At 39.4% G+C, this 14,525-nt stretch overlaps 1 protein-coding gene across 7 annotated transcripts; it reads left to right on the forward strand.

Moving 5' to 3' along the window:
• Positions 1-425: 425 nt before the first annotated feature.
• On the forward strand, positions 426-14,518 carry rabep2 (rabaptin, RAB GTPase binding effector protein 2). Of its 7 annotated transcripts, none has more exons than XM_077538712.1 (12): positions 426-686; positions 1,940-2,095; positions 5,529-5,599; positions 5,686-6,024; positions 7,853-7,948; positions 8,050-8,148; positions 8,269-8,382; positions 9,665-9,746; positions 9,877-9,888; positions 10,057-10,211; positions 10,294-10,410; positions 13,370-14,518. In XM_077538712.1, exons 1-12 carry the CDS (start codon positions 641-643, stop codon positions 13,472-13,474), a joined length of 1,392 nt encoding a protein of 463 aa, XP_077394838.1. In that variant the 5' UTR covers positions 426-640; the 3' UTR covers positions 13,475-14,518. The 7 variants fall into 7 exon arrangements, with proteins under 7 accessions (XP_077394838.1, XP_077394846.1, XP_077394854.1 ...); XM_077538720.1 differs by having other exon boundaries at positions 9,668-9,746; XM_077538738.1 differs by having other exon boundaries at positions 427-686; positions 8,269-8,343.
• The last annotated feature ends 7 nt before the right edge of the window (positions 14,519-14,525 follow it).

Below are 14,525 nucleotides of genomic sequence, written 5' to 3' on the forward strand. Positions count from 1 at the left end.
TTTGAGCACTAGATGGTCTCCTAACTCAGTAAGAAATAACTGTTCACAATAACAATATTAGTAGTAAAATCAAAGTATTTCCCTCAATTTATAGTACAGTATCTTTATGCTAAACATGTTCAGTTGATACTGTCATGTTTATTATTGTGACTGAAGTTTGTGTTGAAGAAATCAATTTTCAGGTACAATTTTTATTTTGGTATAAAATTTGTTTATGGTTTGTTTACATATCCGATCATAAAAAAAATATTATTTGGCTATACTACATTTATTAAAATTAGGAAAAATATATTTATGCAATCTCATTTACACAACTTCAAATGTAATCAAGTGTAAAATCTGACGTCATGGTTATTAATTCAAGGGATTTCTTATTTTATCCTCCCTTCTCTAGTATTTAGTGTACAACAGTTGTATGTCACAGTTCAAAATTCCAGGCAGAGAAAGAGAGAGCAAGGTGGTGGACACAGGAAGGAGGTTGAGTGACGCGATTTCCGCAGGCTAGACCGGGGAAAGTTGTTTCCTGAAGTTGAAGCTGTACTAGTGATCATTTCCCCACCAAACTCTTGTTGATGGTTAAAATGCCTTGCGCAAGTTCATCGTCAGTCTGGTTTTGGTTGTGACATTTTTTCTTCTTTTGATGGAGTTGTCTGACGAAAGGATGAGCTCAAAGAGAGAAGACACAGGTACAAATCAGACAAATTATGCTGAATGGGATGCGTGACAGGTCTCGCATGTAAGCGAGTTGGGATATGACTGGATTGTCTCAAGTACAAACGAACTTGTCACTCCACTTTTTTGGAACCTGTTGAAGCAGCAACCAACCTGGCAGTGTTAGCATATAGCATCACTAGCCTACTACTTGACTGCACTCCACTTTTCTCCATTGGTGTGTGTGTTTGGTCGATCATTTTACTTCTTAGACATCATCATAGGATATTCTATGTTAAATTTGTAGTGCTTAGTAAGAGTTCTCTACCGATTAACATTTGAGATTAAGACGTCATAGATCGTAAGGCTAACAGTTAGCTTTGTTAGCCTGTCAACTTTTACTAACTCTTGTCCTGTTACAGTACCATGTCGTGGGCTATACTCTTTGTTATAGATACACGGAGATGTTTTAATTTCCCAGTATTTTTACTACTGCTACCAGTAGTAATAGTAGGAGACTAGTACTAGTCAACTAGTAGTAACTGTCTGTGACTATGTAAATGAAAAATGGTAGAAAAAGGGTCAAATCCAATAAAATTGCAATAATGCATGAGCATACACATTTTCAACAACTAGGAAAAATCTGATTATTGTAATAAACTTGGGTTGAATAACACAGGGGGCAATCTTTTTAACTTTTAACCATTCGAAAACAGAATCAAACAAGTTGATAGAGGCGCAGGAAACCAATTTTGTTCACTGTGTTTCTGCGTGAGTATCCTCCAGGCCATAACGGATCTTATGCAGCTTTGCAGCTAATAAATATGTTGGTATGTACTTCTGTGTTCCAATGCAAATCTCATTTCATCAGACAGAAAACTTTTTTCTGGCGCAATACGGTGATTAGCCCATCAGCAGATTTAAGATTAAGTGTGCTTTCATTAGTTTTCTCCATGTATTCTGGCTTCTTCCCGCATTCCAAAAACATGCATGATGTTAGTTTCATTGAAGCCTCTAAATTGATAGCCTTCAGTCAGCTCAAGTGCTTTAGAAAGTGGAAGTAAGGACACTCAACCACTTGGCTTATCAGCATGTCCTCTCGTCCGAAGAGCCAGAAACATGGTTCAATTTCTGCATTGAGAAAGGATATTAGGTTATACTACTCAATATTTTTTTTTTAGTTAATGAATTGTGTTCCTTTTACCCATGACATTGTTTTTGTCTATCTTCCTTGAGTCCATCCTGACTGACATCAACCTTTATGAACTATCAACTTGTCATTTTATAGAAGCAATCCTTCAGGCACAACTGGTGGAGTGTCAAGCTCAGGTTGAACACTGGCAGGGTGTGGCGACCGTCTGTGAACTGAGCAAACGGGAGGAACTGGCAGAGCTGCAAAAACAATGTGATCAAGAGATCCAGTCTCTTCAAGAGGCTCTCAGGGGTCAGTACATGTTTACATGTGATAAGCAGTTTCAAGTATAAACACACCTATTATTTGACAAAGAAACAACTATTGCACAAGTCATTTATTTTGCCTAATATGTGTATCACAATAGAGCTGATCTCAAATGACGTTCCTCATTAATATACATGAGTCGGACAAAATAACAGAGTAGGACACGCGTGCACATCATTTTGGAAGAAAATGACATCCCAGGTGTGAAAATTCAACATGGTTCAATTGACAAACACACTTTGGAACAGCTTAAACAGTGGTTGACGTGCGGAGACCTCAAAGTGGTCGTAGAAAGGTAAGATTTATTGTATGATCATTGATACCACTCCGTGCTCTAGATGACTGCTAATATCGTGCTGGTTGCTAATTTTCACGAAAACGAAACACACTGAAGTCATGATTTTCATTTGAAGATTTTAAGCCTACCTTTGGGCTGTTTAGTTACTTTTGTTAAAGTGGTGTGGTAACACATTGACCGCTCTAGTAGCTAGCATGTTGTAGCAGGCAGCTAGCAAGGCCAACGCTGAGAAAGCAGACGATAAACATACCTGCAGTCGCAGTTGTTTTTTCATCTGCTGGCCCATTTCAAAGGACGGAATGTAGAGAGCACATATAGGTGTCTTCCGTGACATTTTTCGCGTAAATCACTGCCATTTAATTCTACATCCTTAAACCCAGCATAGACATTCCTCTGGACATCGCCAATCACATAGCGGGATACACCGTAGCAGCAGAGGTTTGTTGTAACCGTAATAGGTCTGTTAAGTATGGTGAAATCGCGAGTCAGTTCACAAGTTTTGCCTCGTACGAATGCACTCCCTCAGTCGCTTGGCTGTGTTTCTTGTCCCGAAATCAACTGGCCACGTCCATGCACAGTGCTCTGTTCTAAAAATAGTAGTTTGGGCGTAATTGTAAAAACTGCCCTATTGCTCGATGGGCCTATCAGAAGTTTGAACATTGCTGTATAAATGCCAACATTAAATACAACTTGACTAAAGGTAAAAGTAGTGTTGTTCCGATACCGTTTTTTGGCTCCCGATACCGATACCCAGCTTTGTAGTATCGGCCGATACCGATACCGATACCATACCGATACTTAAGTTTTTTTTTTCCTCAACATGAAAAAGCTGTCCTGCCATTGGTTCAGAGCATTCAAGGGCCAATAGGATATCTTAGATCGGCATGCAGTGAACATGTCACATACCAGTGAATGTCGTGCACCAGCAAGACACAAGATGCTGCATCCAAAATCCTATATTAGCGTTGGAATTAATGGTACCGGCATGTTACTTGTGAGTAGTCACCGATACCGATACCACTTTTTTAATGCAGTATCGGCACCTCTGCCGATACCAGTATCGGTATCGGAACAATACTAGGTAAAAGTATGAGGAAAAGGAAATGGGAATGACAGACACACTGTTTTTTCAAGGCCGATACATAGTAGTCAAGGAAACCGATAACCGATATTTCAAGCAAATATTGATTTACAGTAAAAGAGAAAATATTAGTGTCAAAATTTAAAAAATGAAATTAATTTTTAAACCTGTAAAGAATTGACAGCTTTGTTTAAAAATAAAAATTGCAGGGAGTTTCCAGGGTCATCTTGTGTTAAGATTAATTAAAAACTAAACATGTAAATAGTTCACTAAAGTTTTCTACTGTAAATAGTTTTTCAAAATTTCAACAAATTTTCTCATTTATTTATTTATTTTATTTTTATGTTTTTTAATTAAAAAAAAAAACTGTAGGGAGTTCCCAGTGGCAGCATTTTTTTTTTTTTTATAAAGTAGAAATTTAAATAAATCGATAAATGAAAAATTCCCTGCAGAATGCAGATACACTGAGCGACAAATGCATGCGAATGTAGCTAATTTGGGCTTTTTGTCAGGGTTTGTAAAAGGTTTCAAGTGATCTTCGTGAAAAATTGTCTGAATATGTTTGAAATGTCTTTGTAAAAACTGTCTGTGCACATCTTACAAATCCTGATTAAAAAAAACAAAAAAAAACAAATTCGCTACGTTTGCAAGCATTCAATGAGATACCAGCTTTAGCGACCTTAACATTTGTAAAAAGGTAATGCTGATATTGGTCAAAGTGCCACTGTCACCTCAACTTGCTTGACAACAAGTCGAGGTGACAGTGGACAAGATAGTCGTCCATTGCTGGAGCTCTCCAATGCAAGTCGGAGAGACTTCCTTGGTCGCTGCGCTGCTCACTTGACCAATGAAAGGCAGTTTGCAATGGCAGAGTCCAACCCAAGACAGGCTTAGGACCGCCCTCTCATTTGAATAACATTTTGTCCTAGCAGAGCATCTGCAGTATGAAATAAATAAATGTGAGAGCAGAGCATTTTTATTTATTGATTGATATTTAATTTTATTTCTTAATTTAATAATTAAATTTATTTTTATTTTTTTTAATCAAGTTTTTTTATTTTTGTATTTTTATTTTTAAATATATATATATATATATATATATATATATATATATATATATATATATATATATATATATATATATATATATATATATTGCCAACCAATCGCAGGGCACACAGAGACGAACAACCATCCACACTCACAAGCACACCTCGGGACAATCCGGAGCGCCCAATTAATCTGCCTAATCTAATCTAGGCTATATATATATATATATATATATATATATATATATATATATATATATATATATAGCCTCCGGTTCGAGTCCAGGCTCGGACCTTCCTGGGTGGAGTTTGCATGTTCTCCCCGTGCCCGCGTGGGTCTTCTCCGGGTACTCCGGTCTCCTCCCACATTCCAAAGACATGCACGGCAGGTTAATTGGGCGCTCCGAATTGTCCCGAGGTGTGCTTGTGAGTGTGGATGGTTGTTCGTCTCTGTGTGCCCTGCGATTGGTTGGCAACCAGTCCAGGGTGTCCCCCATCTACTGCCCAGAGCCAGCTGAGATAGGCGCCAGCAGCCCCCGCGACCCTTGTGAGGAATAAGCGGTCAAGAAAATGGATGGATGGATGGATGGATATATATATATATATATATATATATATATATATAATATAGTTATTTTTATTTCCATTTATATTTATTTTTTTTATTTAATTTTTGAATTCTACTTTTTATATCCATTTTTATTTTCACTTTTATTCCTTTATTTATTTATTTATTTAATCATTTATTAATTTTTAATTTTTGCAGTTTTGGTCCTCCATAAGACCTTAATGTGGACAATCAGTATAGAAAATGTGCTGATGGATTTTTTCCCCCCTTATGTTACACAGAAGTATGGAGCACAGTTGCTCTTGAAACAAAAAGTGATAAAGGTAGCAAGATCTTAATCACTAAGATCTTCCCATTGTGGACAAGGTTCATCTCTCTTGTGGATGAAGTAGTGTTATCGTTATTTCATGATGTCTTTACAGAGACAGCAGCGCAGTATGAGGCCAGGATAGCCGCTCTACTTGAGGGGAGGAGATCTAGTTGCCAGAATCAGGTGAGTGAGTCATTATTTATTTACTTTTTTTTTTTTTTCAAGTTTATCAGGTTCAAGGCCACTATTTGTTCTTATTCATCCTTTAGGGGAGTGGAAAAAAGGGCAAAATGGATGCAGAGGTCATCATTAATGACTCCCAGACATCACCAGACAGGTTACACTGCCAACAAATAGACCCTGAACTTGTACCAGAGGCAGAAGCCCCGCCCATTAATAGCGAAGGATATTTTTCACTGCGGAACTGCGACACAGCCTCGTTGTCCTCGTTCTCCATCGACACACCCTCCTTACCTAGAAAGCTTCACGCTCAGGAAGACACAGACTCTCTGGTCTCAACAGGAACTCTGGTGCCGGAAGCCATCTACCTGCCGCCAGCTGGCCACCGGCTAGTCACCCATAGCGACTGGGATGCACTCAATGCTCAGGTCAGGTTTTATATTCTTACTTTGCTTTTAATAATCTACCGGTACTATAACACATTGTATGAAAGGGGGAAAAAAAAAAAAACAACTACAGTGCCTTGCAAAAGTATTAAGCCCCCTTGAACTGTATGACCTTTTGCCACAGTTCAAGCTTCCAAAATAGATATGCAATTGGATTTTTGTTTGTGTGAAGAATCAACACCAAGTGGGACACAGTCGTGAAATTGAATGAAATATACATATTTTTATTTTTTTTTAAATCTACACAAATAATTAGCAACTGAAAAGTAGAGTGAATTTATTCACCCCCTTTTCTCTCAGTGCAGCCAACTGACTCCAGAAGTTCCCTAATGATTTCTGAATGATCCAAAGTTGGATCAAACTGATAACTAGAGTCAATCTGTGAGTAATATTGTCTCAATATGAATTCACCTGCTCAATATAATTCACATTATTGTACCATTAGCGTAATATTTACAACAGGGGGTCATCAATATGGTGACCGTGGGCACCTGCTAGTGTGTCTTCTAAAAACAGTTCACTTGTGATGGGACATTTCAATTTGCTGGAGTAATTATTAATTATAACAAATAATGGTAATTTGAGCAAATTTTGTTTTTCAGAAGTGTGTATCAAACATGCTGAACTTAAAATTAATCAGTACCCAATAAGTAGTTCTTAAGTTTCAAAAAGGTTGTTAACCTGTGGCATCACGAGAGGACGTGTAGTGGAAGGACCTTTCATTCCTTTTCAGAAACCAGTGACTCACATGAAAATGGCTGCCCATCTAGACACTACGTCACCCAGGATGCTTCACACCACCACCAGGTGTGGTCACTTAGACAAGCAGGCCAGGCTGATTGGAATCAAAAGAGAACAAAGGATCAGAGGAAGACTGAGGCCCTGTTTACACGGAAGCAAGGCCGGCTTCGTTCCTCAAACAAATCTTGTACAGACAGAACCGTCTCATACGATGGCGTATTGGGGCCATGTAGAAATATATATATATTTTTAGAGGGCGGGGGCAATATGACGTGAAAAAAAGTGGCAAATTTGCCACTTTATAAACTGACAACTATGATACTGTTAATCTCTGCTAAAGCAAATTAGTATCTCCTTGTTTGAAAACCAGACCGAAAAGTAATTTTTTACGAGGTCTTCCACCGTAGACATTTTGCAAACTGTGACTTGTGTAGCATGACACATGCATTTCCTTGCTGCCGGCACTACACTTGACAGCCGCGCGACGTGAAAAAGTTTTTTTCTCATCATATTAAAAAGTGGCAAATTTGCCACTTTTTTTCTCGTCATATTGCCCCTGCCCTCTAAAAAAATATATATATTTCTATGTGACCCTAATACGCCGTCATAGTCTCAAGACATGCGCGTGTCCAAAAGAAGACGCCTAGAACGTTCAACGGCTGTAATATATATGCCAAGTCTGGAGTGGCGCTATAGGGCTGCCACAGGGAATTAATGGAAAGCGTAGAACAGGGGTGTCAAACATACGGCCCGCAGGCCGGATTAAACCCCTTTGTGGGCCTGATCCGGTCTACTGGTAACACAAACACATATGACATGGAATAATGTCCTATAACTTCATTAACTGTGCCACACATTGCGTTCTGGGAACAATATATATGCAGATATATCACAACCGGAACTCATATGGGCAAAATGTTGCCGTGTTGCATTTGCATTTGTTTTTTTTTGTTTTTTGGTAACAAATTTATACAGTATTTACAGTTGAGTCCCAGTGTGACGCTGTTCAAGTGGACATCAGTGTAATTTTTCATTTGAAGTTTAAACTCGCATGTTGCACGTTGGACAGGTGTCAGAGTTGCGAGGGGAGGTGACTCGACTCCTGGAAGCGAAGGAGGAACTGGAGAAAGAACTGGACACACAGACCAACCACACACACAAACAGGTGGAAGAAGAAAAGGAGACATGCAGTTGAACATGCTAGAGGTGCTGTGCAAATGTACATAGACAGGTATGCCATTTGTGCGCTTGTGTGTGCGTATTCAGGTGTCAGTGCTCCAGTCTCAGTTCCAGTCGTCGGAGGCCCTTCTTCAGGAATTACAGAAATCCCTTAGCCAGTCACAAACTACAGTCCAGAGTCGACTGGTGAGCGATGATGTTGATCTCGATGAATGTCCATTCTCAGCAAGTCCTACACCAGGTGTTTTCATGATGTATAGTAGAAGTTCAAAAGCGCATGTATGGGATTTTTGTGTGTGAATCCAGTCCGAGCTGTCACTGTCCCAGAGGAAGGTGTGCAGTGAGCTGTCCAGGTTGAAAGGGGAGACGGTCGAGGATGAGGTAACAGGCTCCACGTCATCACTGCCAGCGTCACGGCAGGTGCCGTATTACTGTTTACAAAAAAAGTGTTGCAGATACCATTTTCTAACATTTAATCACCCAGTTTACTAAAGCAGTTTTGAATACATAAAGGAAGATAATAAACAAAACAAAATTGAAAGTTTCAATAGTCAAATGCAAAAGTGCCCCGTACTGTAAATACCACTGTTTGTAGTTTGACCAAAATGTTTTTGAAAAGTAAGTTTCAAAAGTCTGTGACGTCATGCAAGTGGACCTCAAAATGCAGACTAGCATCTCTCCATCAATCAATTGTCCACAGTCGAAGCGGAACATTCTGTTACATAAGAAAGCTCTACCTGCTCAGAAATCAAGTATATGAGCAAACCTGATTAATATCACAAGGCATAATTACAATACGAAATACAAACAATTCCACAAGGTGAAAGACATTACCCCACAAACACCTTCCTTTTCTCCATTTCATCCATCAAAGGGTGATTGGTTTACTATGGAGGACCAAAACTGCCAAAATTCTAAATAAATAAATGACTAAATAAATGACTAAAAGTGGAAAAAAAATGAATGTATAAAATATATATATAATTCAAAAATGATATCCAAAAAAATAATTATACCGTAAATGGAAATAAATCTGCTTTTATTTTCATGTTTAGTCATTTATTGCCAAGTTGAAATGTTATTCAAATGAGGGGGCGGTCCTAAGCGTGTCTTGGGTTGACCTCAGCCATTGCAAACTGCCTGTCATTGGTCGAGTGAGCAGCTGGCGAACAAGGAAGTCTCGCCGGCTTGTAATGGAGAGCTCCAGCAATGGACGACGATCGTGTCCACTGTCACCTCATCTTGCGACTTGAGTTGCTAGACAACAAGTGAGAGCAGACAGTGGACAAGATAGTCGTCCATTGCTGGAGCTCTCCATTGCAAGCCGGCAAGACTTCCTTGTTCGCCAGCTGCTCACTCGACCAACGACAGGCAGTTTGCAACGGCTGAGGCCAACCCAAGACACGCTTAGGAGCGCCCCCTCATTTGAATAACATTTCAACTTGGCAGTACACCCCAAAACTGCCAAAATTCAAAATGAATAAATGACTAAATAAATAAATAAATACATGACTAAAAGTAAAATAAAGACTAGACTTTATTTTCTATGGAAACTTTTGAAATTATTTTCATATTTGTATAATTTTGATAGTAAACATTAAAATTGTAAACAGTAAAATTGTACCGCAAGCAAAATGACAGCACAGTTGTGTTACTGAGGTGGGAGTTATGGTGACTAACTGCTGCGTTCTTATGTAACCAGCAGGCAGCACACTGTGAGGAGCGCCTCCGTATTGAGATCGTCAACCTGAGGGAGCAGCTTGACATCCGAGCAGAGGAGAATGGTATGTAATAGGATTGTTGTTTTGTGGTTTTTATTGAAAGGGTAATTTTCTGCTTGACAGACACATTTTGAATTTGTCTTTTTTTTTTTCTTTTCTTTTTTTACCTGCTCATACATGGTACCAACTTCAGAAGTTCTAGAAGGTGAGTGTATGACATCAAGTCTTGACTGCTGCAGTTCCCTAAAACTTAAGAACAAGTTCCATGTTACAATTTTTTTTAAGAATATGGAATTTCTTCACCTATGATATCATATTAAAATCAACTTAAAAATGTATCTTTATAGGTGTTCTTTGTGCTTGTGTTCCACAGTGCAGTTTTCCAGCTTAAAAACAGAGACGGAGAGGATCGAGGCACAGAAGGATCAGTTTCAGGACGAGTTGTTAGCCTGCCGCACTGAACTCGAGGCCCTGCGGGTGGCGCTCTCTCACGTGCAGGGCAACAACAAAGTGCTGGATGGCGATAATGTGAGTCAGCTTTTGGATAAACCTCTGTGCTCAACAAATGTGTCCTTTGGGAGATATAACATGACATTGGTGTGGCTGGCAGGTGGCCTTACACGAGCAATGTCTGGAACTGCGCAGCCAAGTGATCAGCCTGCGCTCTCAGCTCGACACCAGCCAGACTGTCCAGAGAGACTTTGTCCAGCTCTCTCAGTCATTGCAGGTAAGAAGTAGAGTGGAGATGGGAGATTTAAATGTGAAATGTGTCCCTGTTTAGTAGCACACAAAGTTAGCGTATTAGTATACACTGGTTATTGCTCCTTCTGCCACATAGTGGAAGAAAATGTCATTGTTCTGCCTCTACTATACGTTACTGACAGATTGATGAACATAAATTCATAATTTTAAGTCCAACGACAGTGCATAAAATTGGCTCCGGCTGCTCTTTGTAACAATTTGCCCAAAAATATATTTACAATCACCTTTTTATTTGACCATTTATGACTGAAACGTCTTCACAATGGGTACTCCTGTACGCCAATAGTTTCAGGCTGGATTTGGGTTCAAATTTCCCACCCTCTGTCTGACATCATGTGCGCATTGTGTATGTGACGAAGGGAGTGTGCAGTTTCGCCTTCGGTGCCGGTTGGCATGGGTTCGCTTCCCCACCTGGGAGACCACGTTCATTTGTGTGCGTGTTTGTGTGAGTGAGTGGGGGGTGGGGTGGGGGTGGTGGGGGACGGTTGGGGAGTGTGCAGTTTCATTTTTTGGCCACAGATGGCAGTAGCGATTCAAAATAGAAATTTTTGCATTCAGCAGCTTTGATTTCACACTGCGCACCTGGGGCCTCATTTATAAAACTGTGCGTGAAAACTTGCGCAGAAAAGTACGTACGAACGAAACTCAAAACTCACGTACGCAGAAAAAAATTGAGATTTATGAAACCATGCGTAAACACACATACGCATATCTGCACGCAAGTTCCCTTTATAAATGCCACACGATTCTAACTGGTGTGCGCAGCAGATTCCATGCCGTTCCCCGCCCCAAGTCCGCCGAGTTCACTCCATATTTGGCAATGGAAATCAACTCATCTGCGTATTAATAAGGAGCACGTGTTGGCGAACTCCAAATCAAAACAATTTGGACGGTCAATGAAAGGCAAGAAAGAAGGCCAAATTCACCATGATGTACATGGAATTGTTGCGTGAACAGTAGGTCCTATTAAAAAAATAAATAAATAAAAATGAAAAAATAAAAATAAAATTTGTACATTGAAACCCTCATTGAAGGGATCGAGGCACGGAAAGCCAATAAAAGTAAGCAGGACGAGTTGCGATAATACCGCCGCAGGGCGCACAGTAGTTTTTTATTTTTGTTTTTTTTTTTATTTTAAGAAGGGGAAAAATAATAATAATAATAATAATAATAATAACAATAATAGTTATAAAAAATAATCCATACATCCATCCATTTTCTTAACCGCTTACACTTTTATCGTCTTTACTCAGACTTACTAAATTGTATCAAAATTAGGCGATCAATAGGCCGCCCTGTTGTTAATATTCCCAATGTGTTGCTTTTGAATCTTCATCCAGAATCACGGCTGCGTGGATCGCATTGTGAACGTTTATGACGCGCGCATTTCTTTCTTGTACTTGCATGACAAAACCCTATATCTACGCAGCAAAGATGCACCAGACTGTTTTTTTTTTTTTTTTTTTTTTTTTTTTTTTTTTTTATCCTTATTGTCTTGTGTCAATATAGTTTTATTTAGCCTTTAATGGCAATTGCGCGGCGGGCGGGTGAAGTTACGATACACGCATATTGTTGTGCGGCGCGATGATGTAATGCGTGCAGGATGTGTCCACATTTGTTGTCACTAATGTGATTTGTTGCATGAGGCTTTTTCAAGATAGGTGATCAATGGGAGATGACGGCAGTTTAAGATCTTTATTTGCGTGCAGCTTTCCGCCCCGCTGCGTGCTGTGACGTAGGAGCAAGTCTGCAAAACATTATAATGTGACCCAACATCCATCATACGTGGCGTTTGAGGAATAGAAATGCACCACAAAGCCGATTGTGTCGCTGTTTTCCCATGTCTCCTGAATGTGCGGATTGCGTACGGTAGGTCCAGACTTGACGTGGCGGTGCGTAAAGTTTCACGTTCAGTTTGTTTTCTATAAATCCCACCTTTGGCGCAGAAATGTTCGTACGTAGCGTTTTGGCCTCATTTTGATCGTACGCAAGCTTTATAAATGAGGCCCCTGATGATCTACAGTACACTTATAACGGTGCAGTGGTCGGGAATCACTACACGAGAGTTATAATGAGCTTAAAGCAACACAAGACATATTAATCATTTTCCAGTATTGGATCAGGCATTATGGACAAAGAATAAAAGTGCAAATATATTTGCCATGTTATTCCCTGAATTTGAGTTTCAACCAATTAAGTGTCCGAATTCGATCGTACGGTGTGGGATGCCATGATCCTGGTCACGTGATCGTGATGACGTATCCTGTGCGTAACTGGAAGCCGTCTTGTTCATTTCAATGGGAACTTGCTGAAGTAATGAGCGAGAATAAGACGTCTTGGTTCCCAAATATTGTTCAGAGTAAAGTCCTGAACACGTCCGGTTTCATGTCATTCCGTGTTGGGGGTTGGCCGCTCTTAATGTGCGCTAAAGCTGTGCTTAGCACACGACATAGACAAAGCTTAGCCTAGCAGAGCAGCCGGATGTTTACCGTCCACTTGGACTCGCCGACAGCTGGATGTCCCAGTTTTATCCGGCTTTCGGTTGGAAACAAATCTTTGGCGTGTCCTCTGTGGCTGTACTGCTTTTGAAGACGTGCTTCTTTGTTGTAAGGCGAAATTCCACCTTTGATGTCCACCGTGGGACGTGATAATTCCTTGTGAGTCTCTTTGTTGTCATTCATTCAATGTGTATTTTATGCACATGATACGTCACGATGACCACGTGATTGTACGAAATGCCCAATACAGTACTTGATGCAAAAATATTCATAAAAATTGCTATAAAATCATAATTGCTCAACAGAAAAAAAAATTCATGGAAGAGTTGAAATTAACCATTTCACAGAATAGCTGGTTAGTTTTTCATAAGTTTTGTGTTCCTTTAAAATCGGTGCTCTATTTGACATTTCTCGCTCTCCTCGTAGGTAAAACTGGAGTTAATCCGGCAGGCGGAATCTTTTGAACAAGTCAGGGAGATCCTAGAGGAGGGAATCAGTGAAGACGATTCCTCGCCTGCAGATGTCTACTGAGCCTGCTATTGCAGACATAAAGCACTGACCAAGCTAAAAGATGGACCAATGACGCTGAAAGAAGAACAGCAATGCGGACCAAACGTTGTTTTGAAGTGACCAAGGGAAGGACAATTGCTGTTGTTCGCACATCATTTACTAACTATTGTGAAAACAGTCTCACACTAATCCATGTTATCACAAGAGGGGGAACGCTGTTTGGGGTTTATCATACATTTTACATGCTTATATTTTAATAATTACTGTATAATGCAGAATGTTAATCCAAACAATAACTAATTTTCAAATACAACCTCAAAGCTTTATCTCCACCTTACTGCGTTCTCGTTGAACTCTGAAGTGGTCAGCCTCCAGGCAGCTCAGCAGTGCGAGAAAACTAATGGAAAGCCGGAACTTTGTGAATGGTGCATAAACCAGCAGACGTTACTAACTCATTATTTAAAGAGCCAAAGCCTATATTTTGAATTTCTACTACACAACTACATATCCACATCCAATGATGGCTTTCCATTTATTTGTGAAATGGATAAAGTAAAAAATAAATAAAAATGCATGTACGTTAAAGAGTGTTAAAAGCAATGTGCACCTTGATTTTGTACATAAACATTTTGTAACCATACATCCATCATCTTTGGAAAGAGAACGGAATGCATTAACGGTTAATGAAGTGATGCAATTTCTCAAGTGTCTGTAAGTAATGTGTGTTACTAAAATATTCATAATTTGTGTCATTACTATTGTTAACTTTTCTCCTTTCAACCAAAACAATGTCCTTATTTCCGGCAAATGATTGTCTTAGTTCTTATGCTTACCTTGAATATTTAACTTTTTTTGTGTGTGTTTGTGCAGAATACATTTGGTCAAGTCACATGACACATGGAGACATAATATGCAATAAGAACCGTGTGATATATATTTGTCAAAAATACTATTTGAAGAAATGTCTTCAAATGTCAATTTCAATATTACAGTGAAATATAATACATAATGACTACATTATTAGGGAGCAGCAATAAACTTTACTTGTGAACTTTTATGAACTTATATGGTG

The sequence above is a fragment of the Festucalex cinctus genome, chromosome 1, assembly GCF_051991245.1.
Source record: "Festucalex cinctus isolate MCC-2025b chromosome 1, RoL_Fcin_1.0, whole genome shotgun sequence".
Taxonomy (NCBI): Eukaryota; Metazoa; Chordata; class Actinopteri; order Syngnathiformes; family Syngnathidae; genus Festucalex; species Festucalex cinctus.

Excerpts from the sequence above, each read along its gene's own strand:
- rabep2 (XM_077538712.1), top strand. The coding sequence starts at position 641 with ATGGAGTTGTCTGACGAAAGGATGAGCTCAAAGAGAGAAGACACAG. Across the intron at positions 8,149-8,268 it reads CTACAGTCCAGAGTCGACTG|TCCGAGCTGTCACTGTCCCA; the intron begins GTGAGCGATGAT and ends GTGTGAATCCAG. Across the intron at positions 8,383-9,664 it reads CACTGCCAGCGTCACGGCAG|CAGGCAGCACACTGTGAGGA; the intron begins GTGCCGTATTAC and ends TTATGTAACCAG.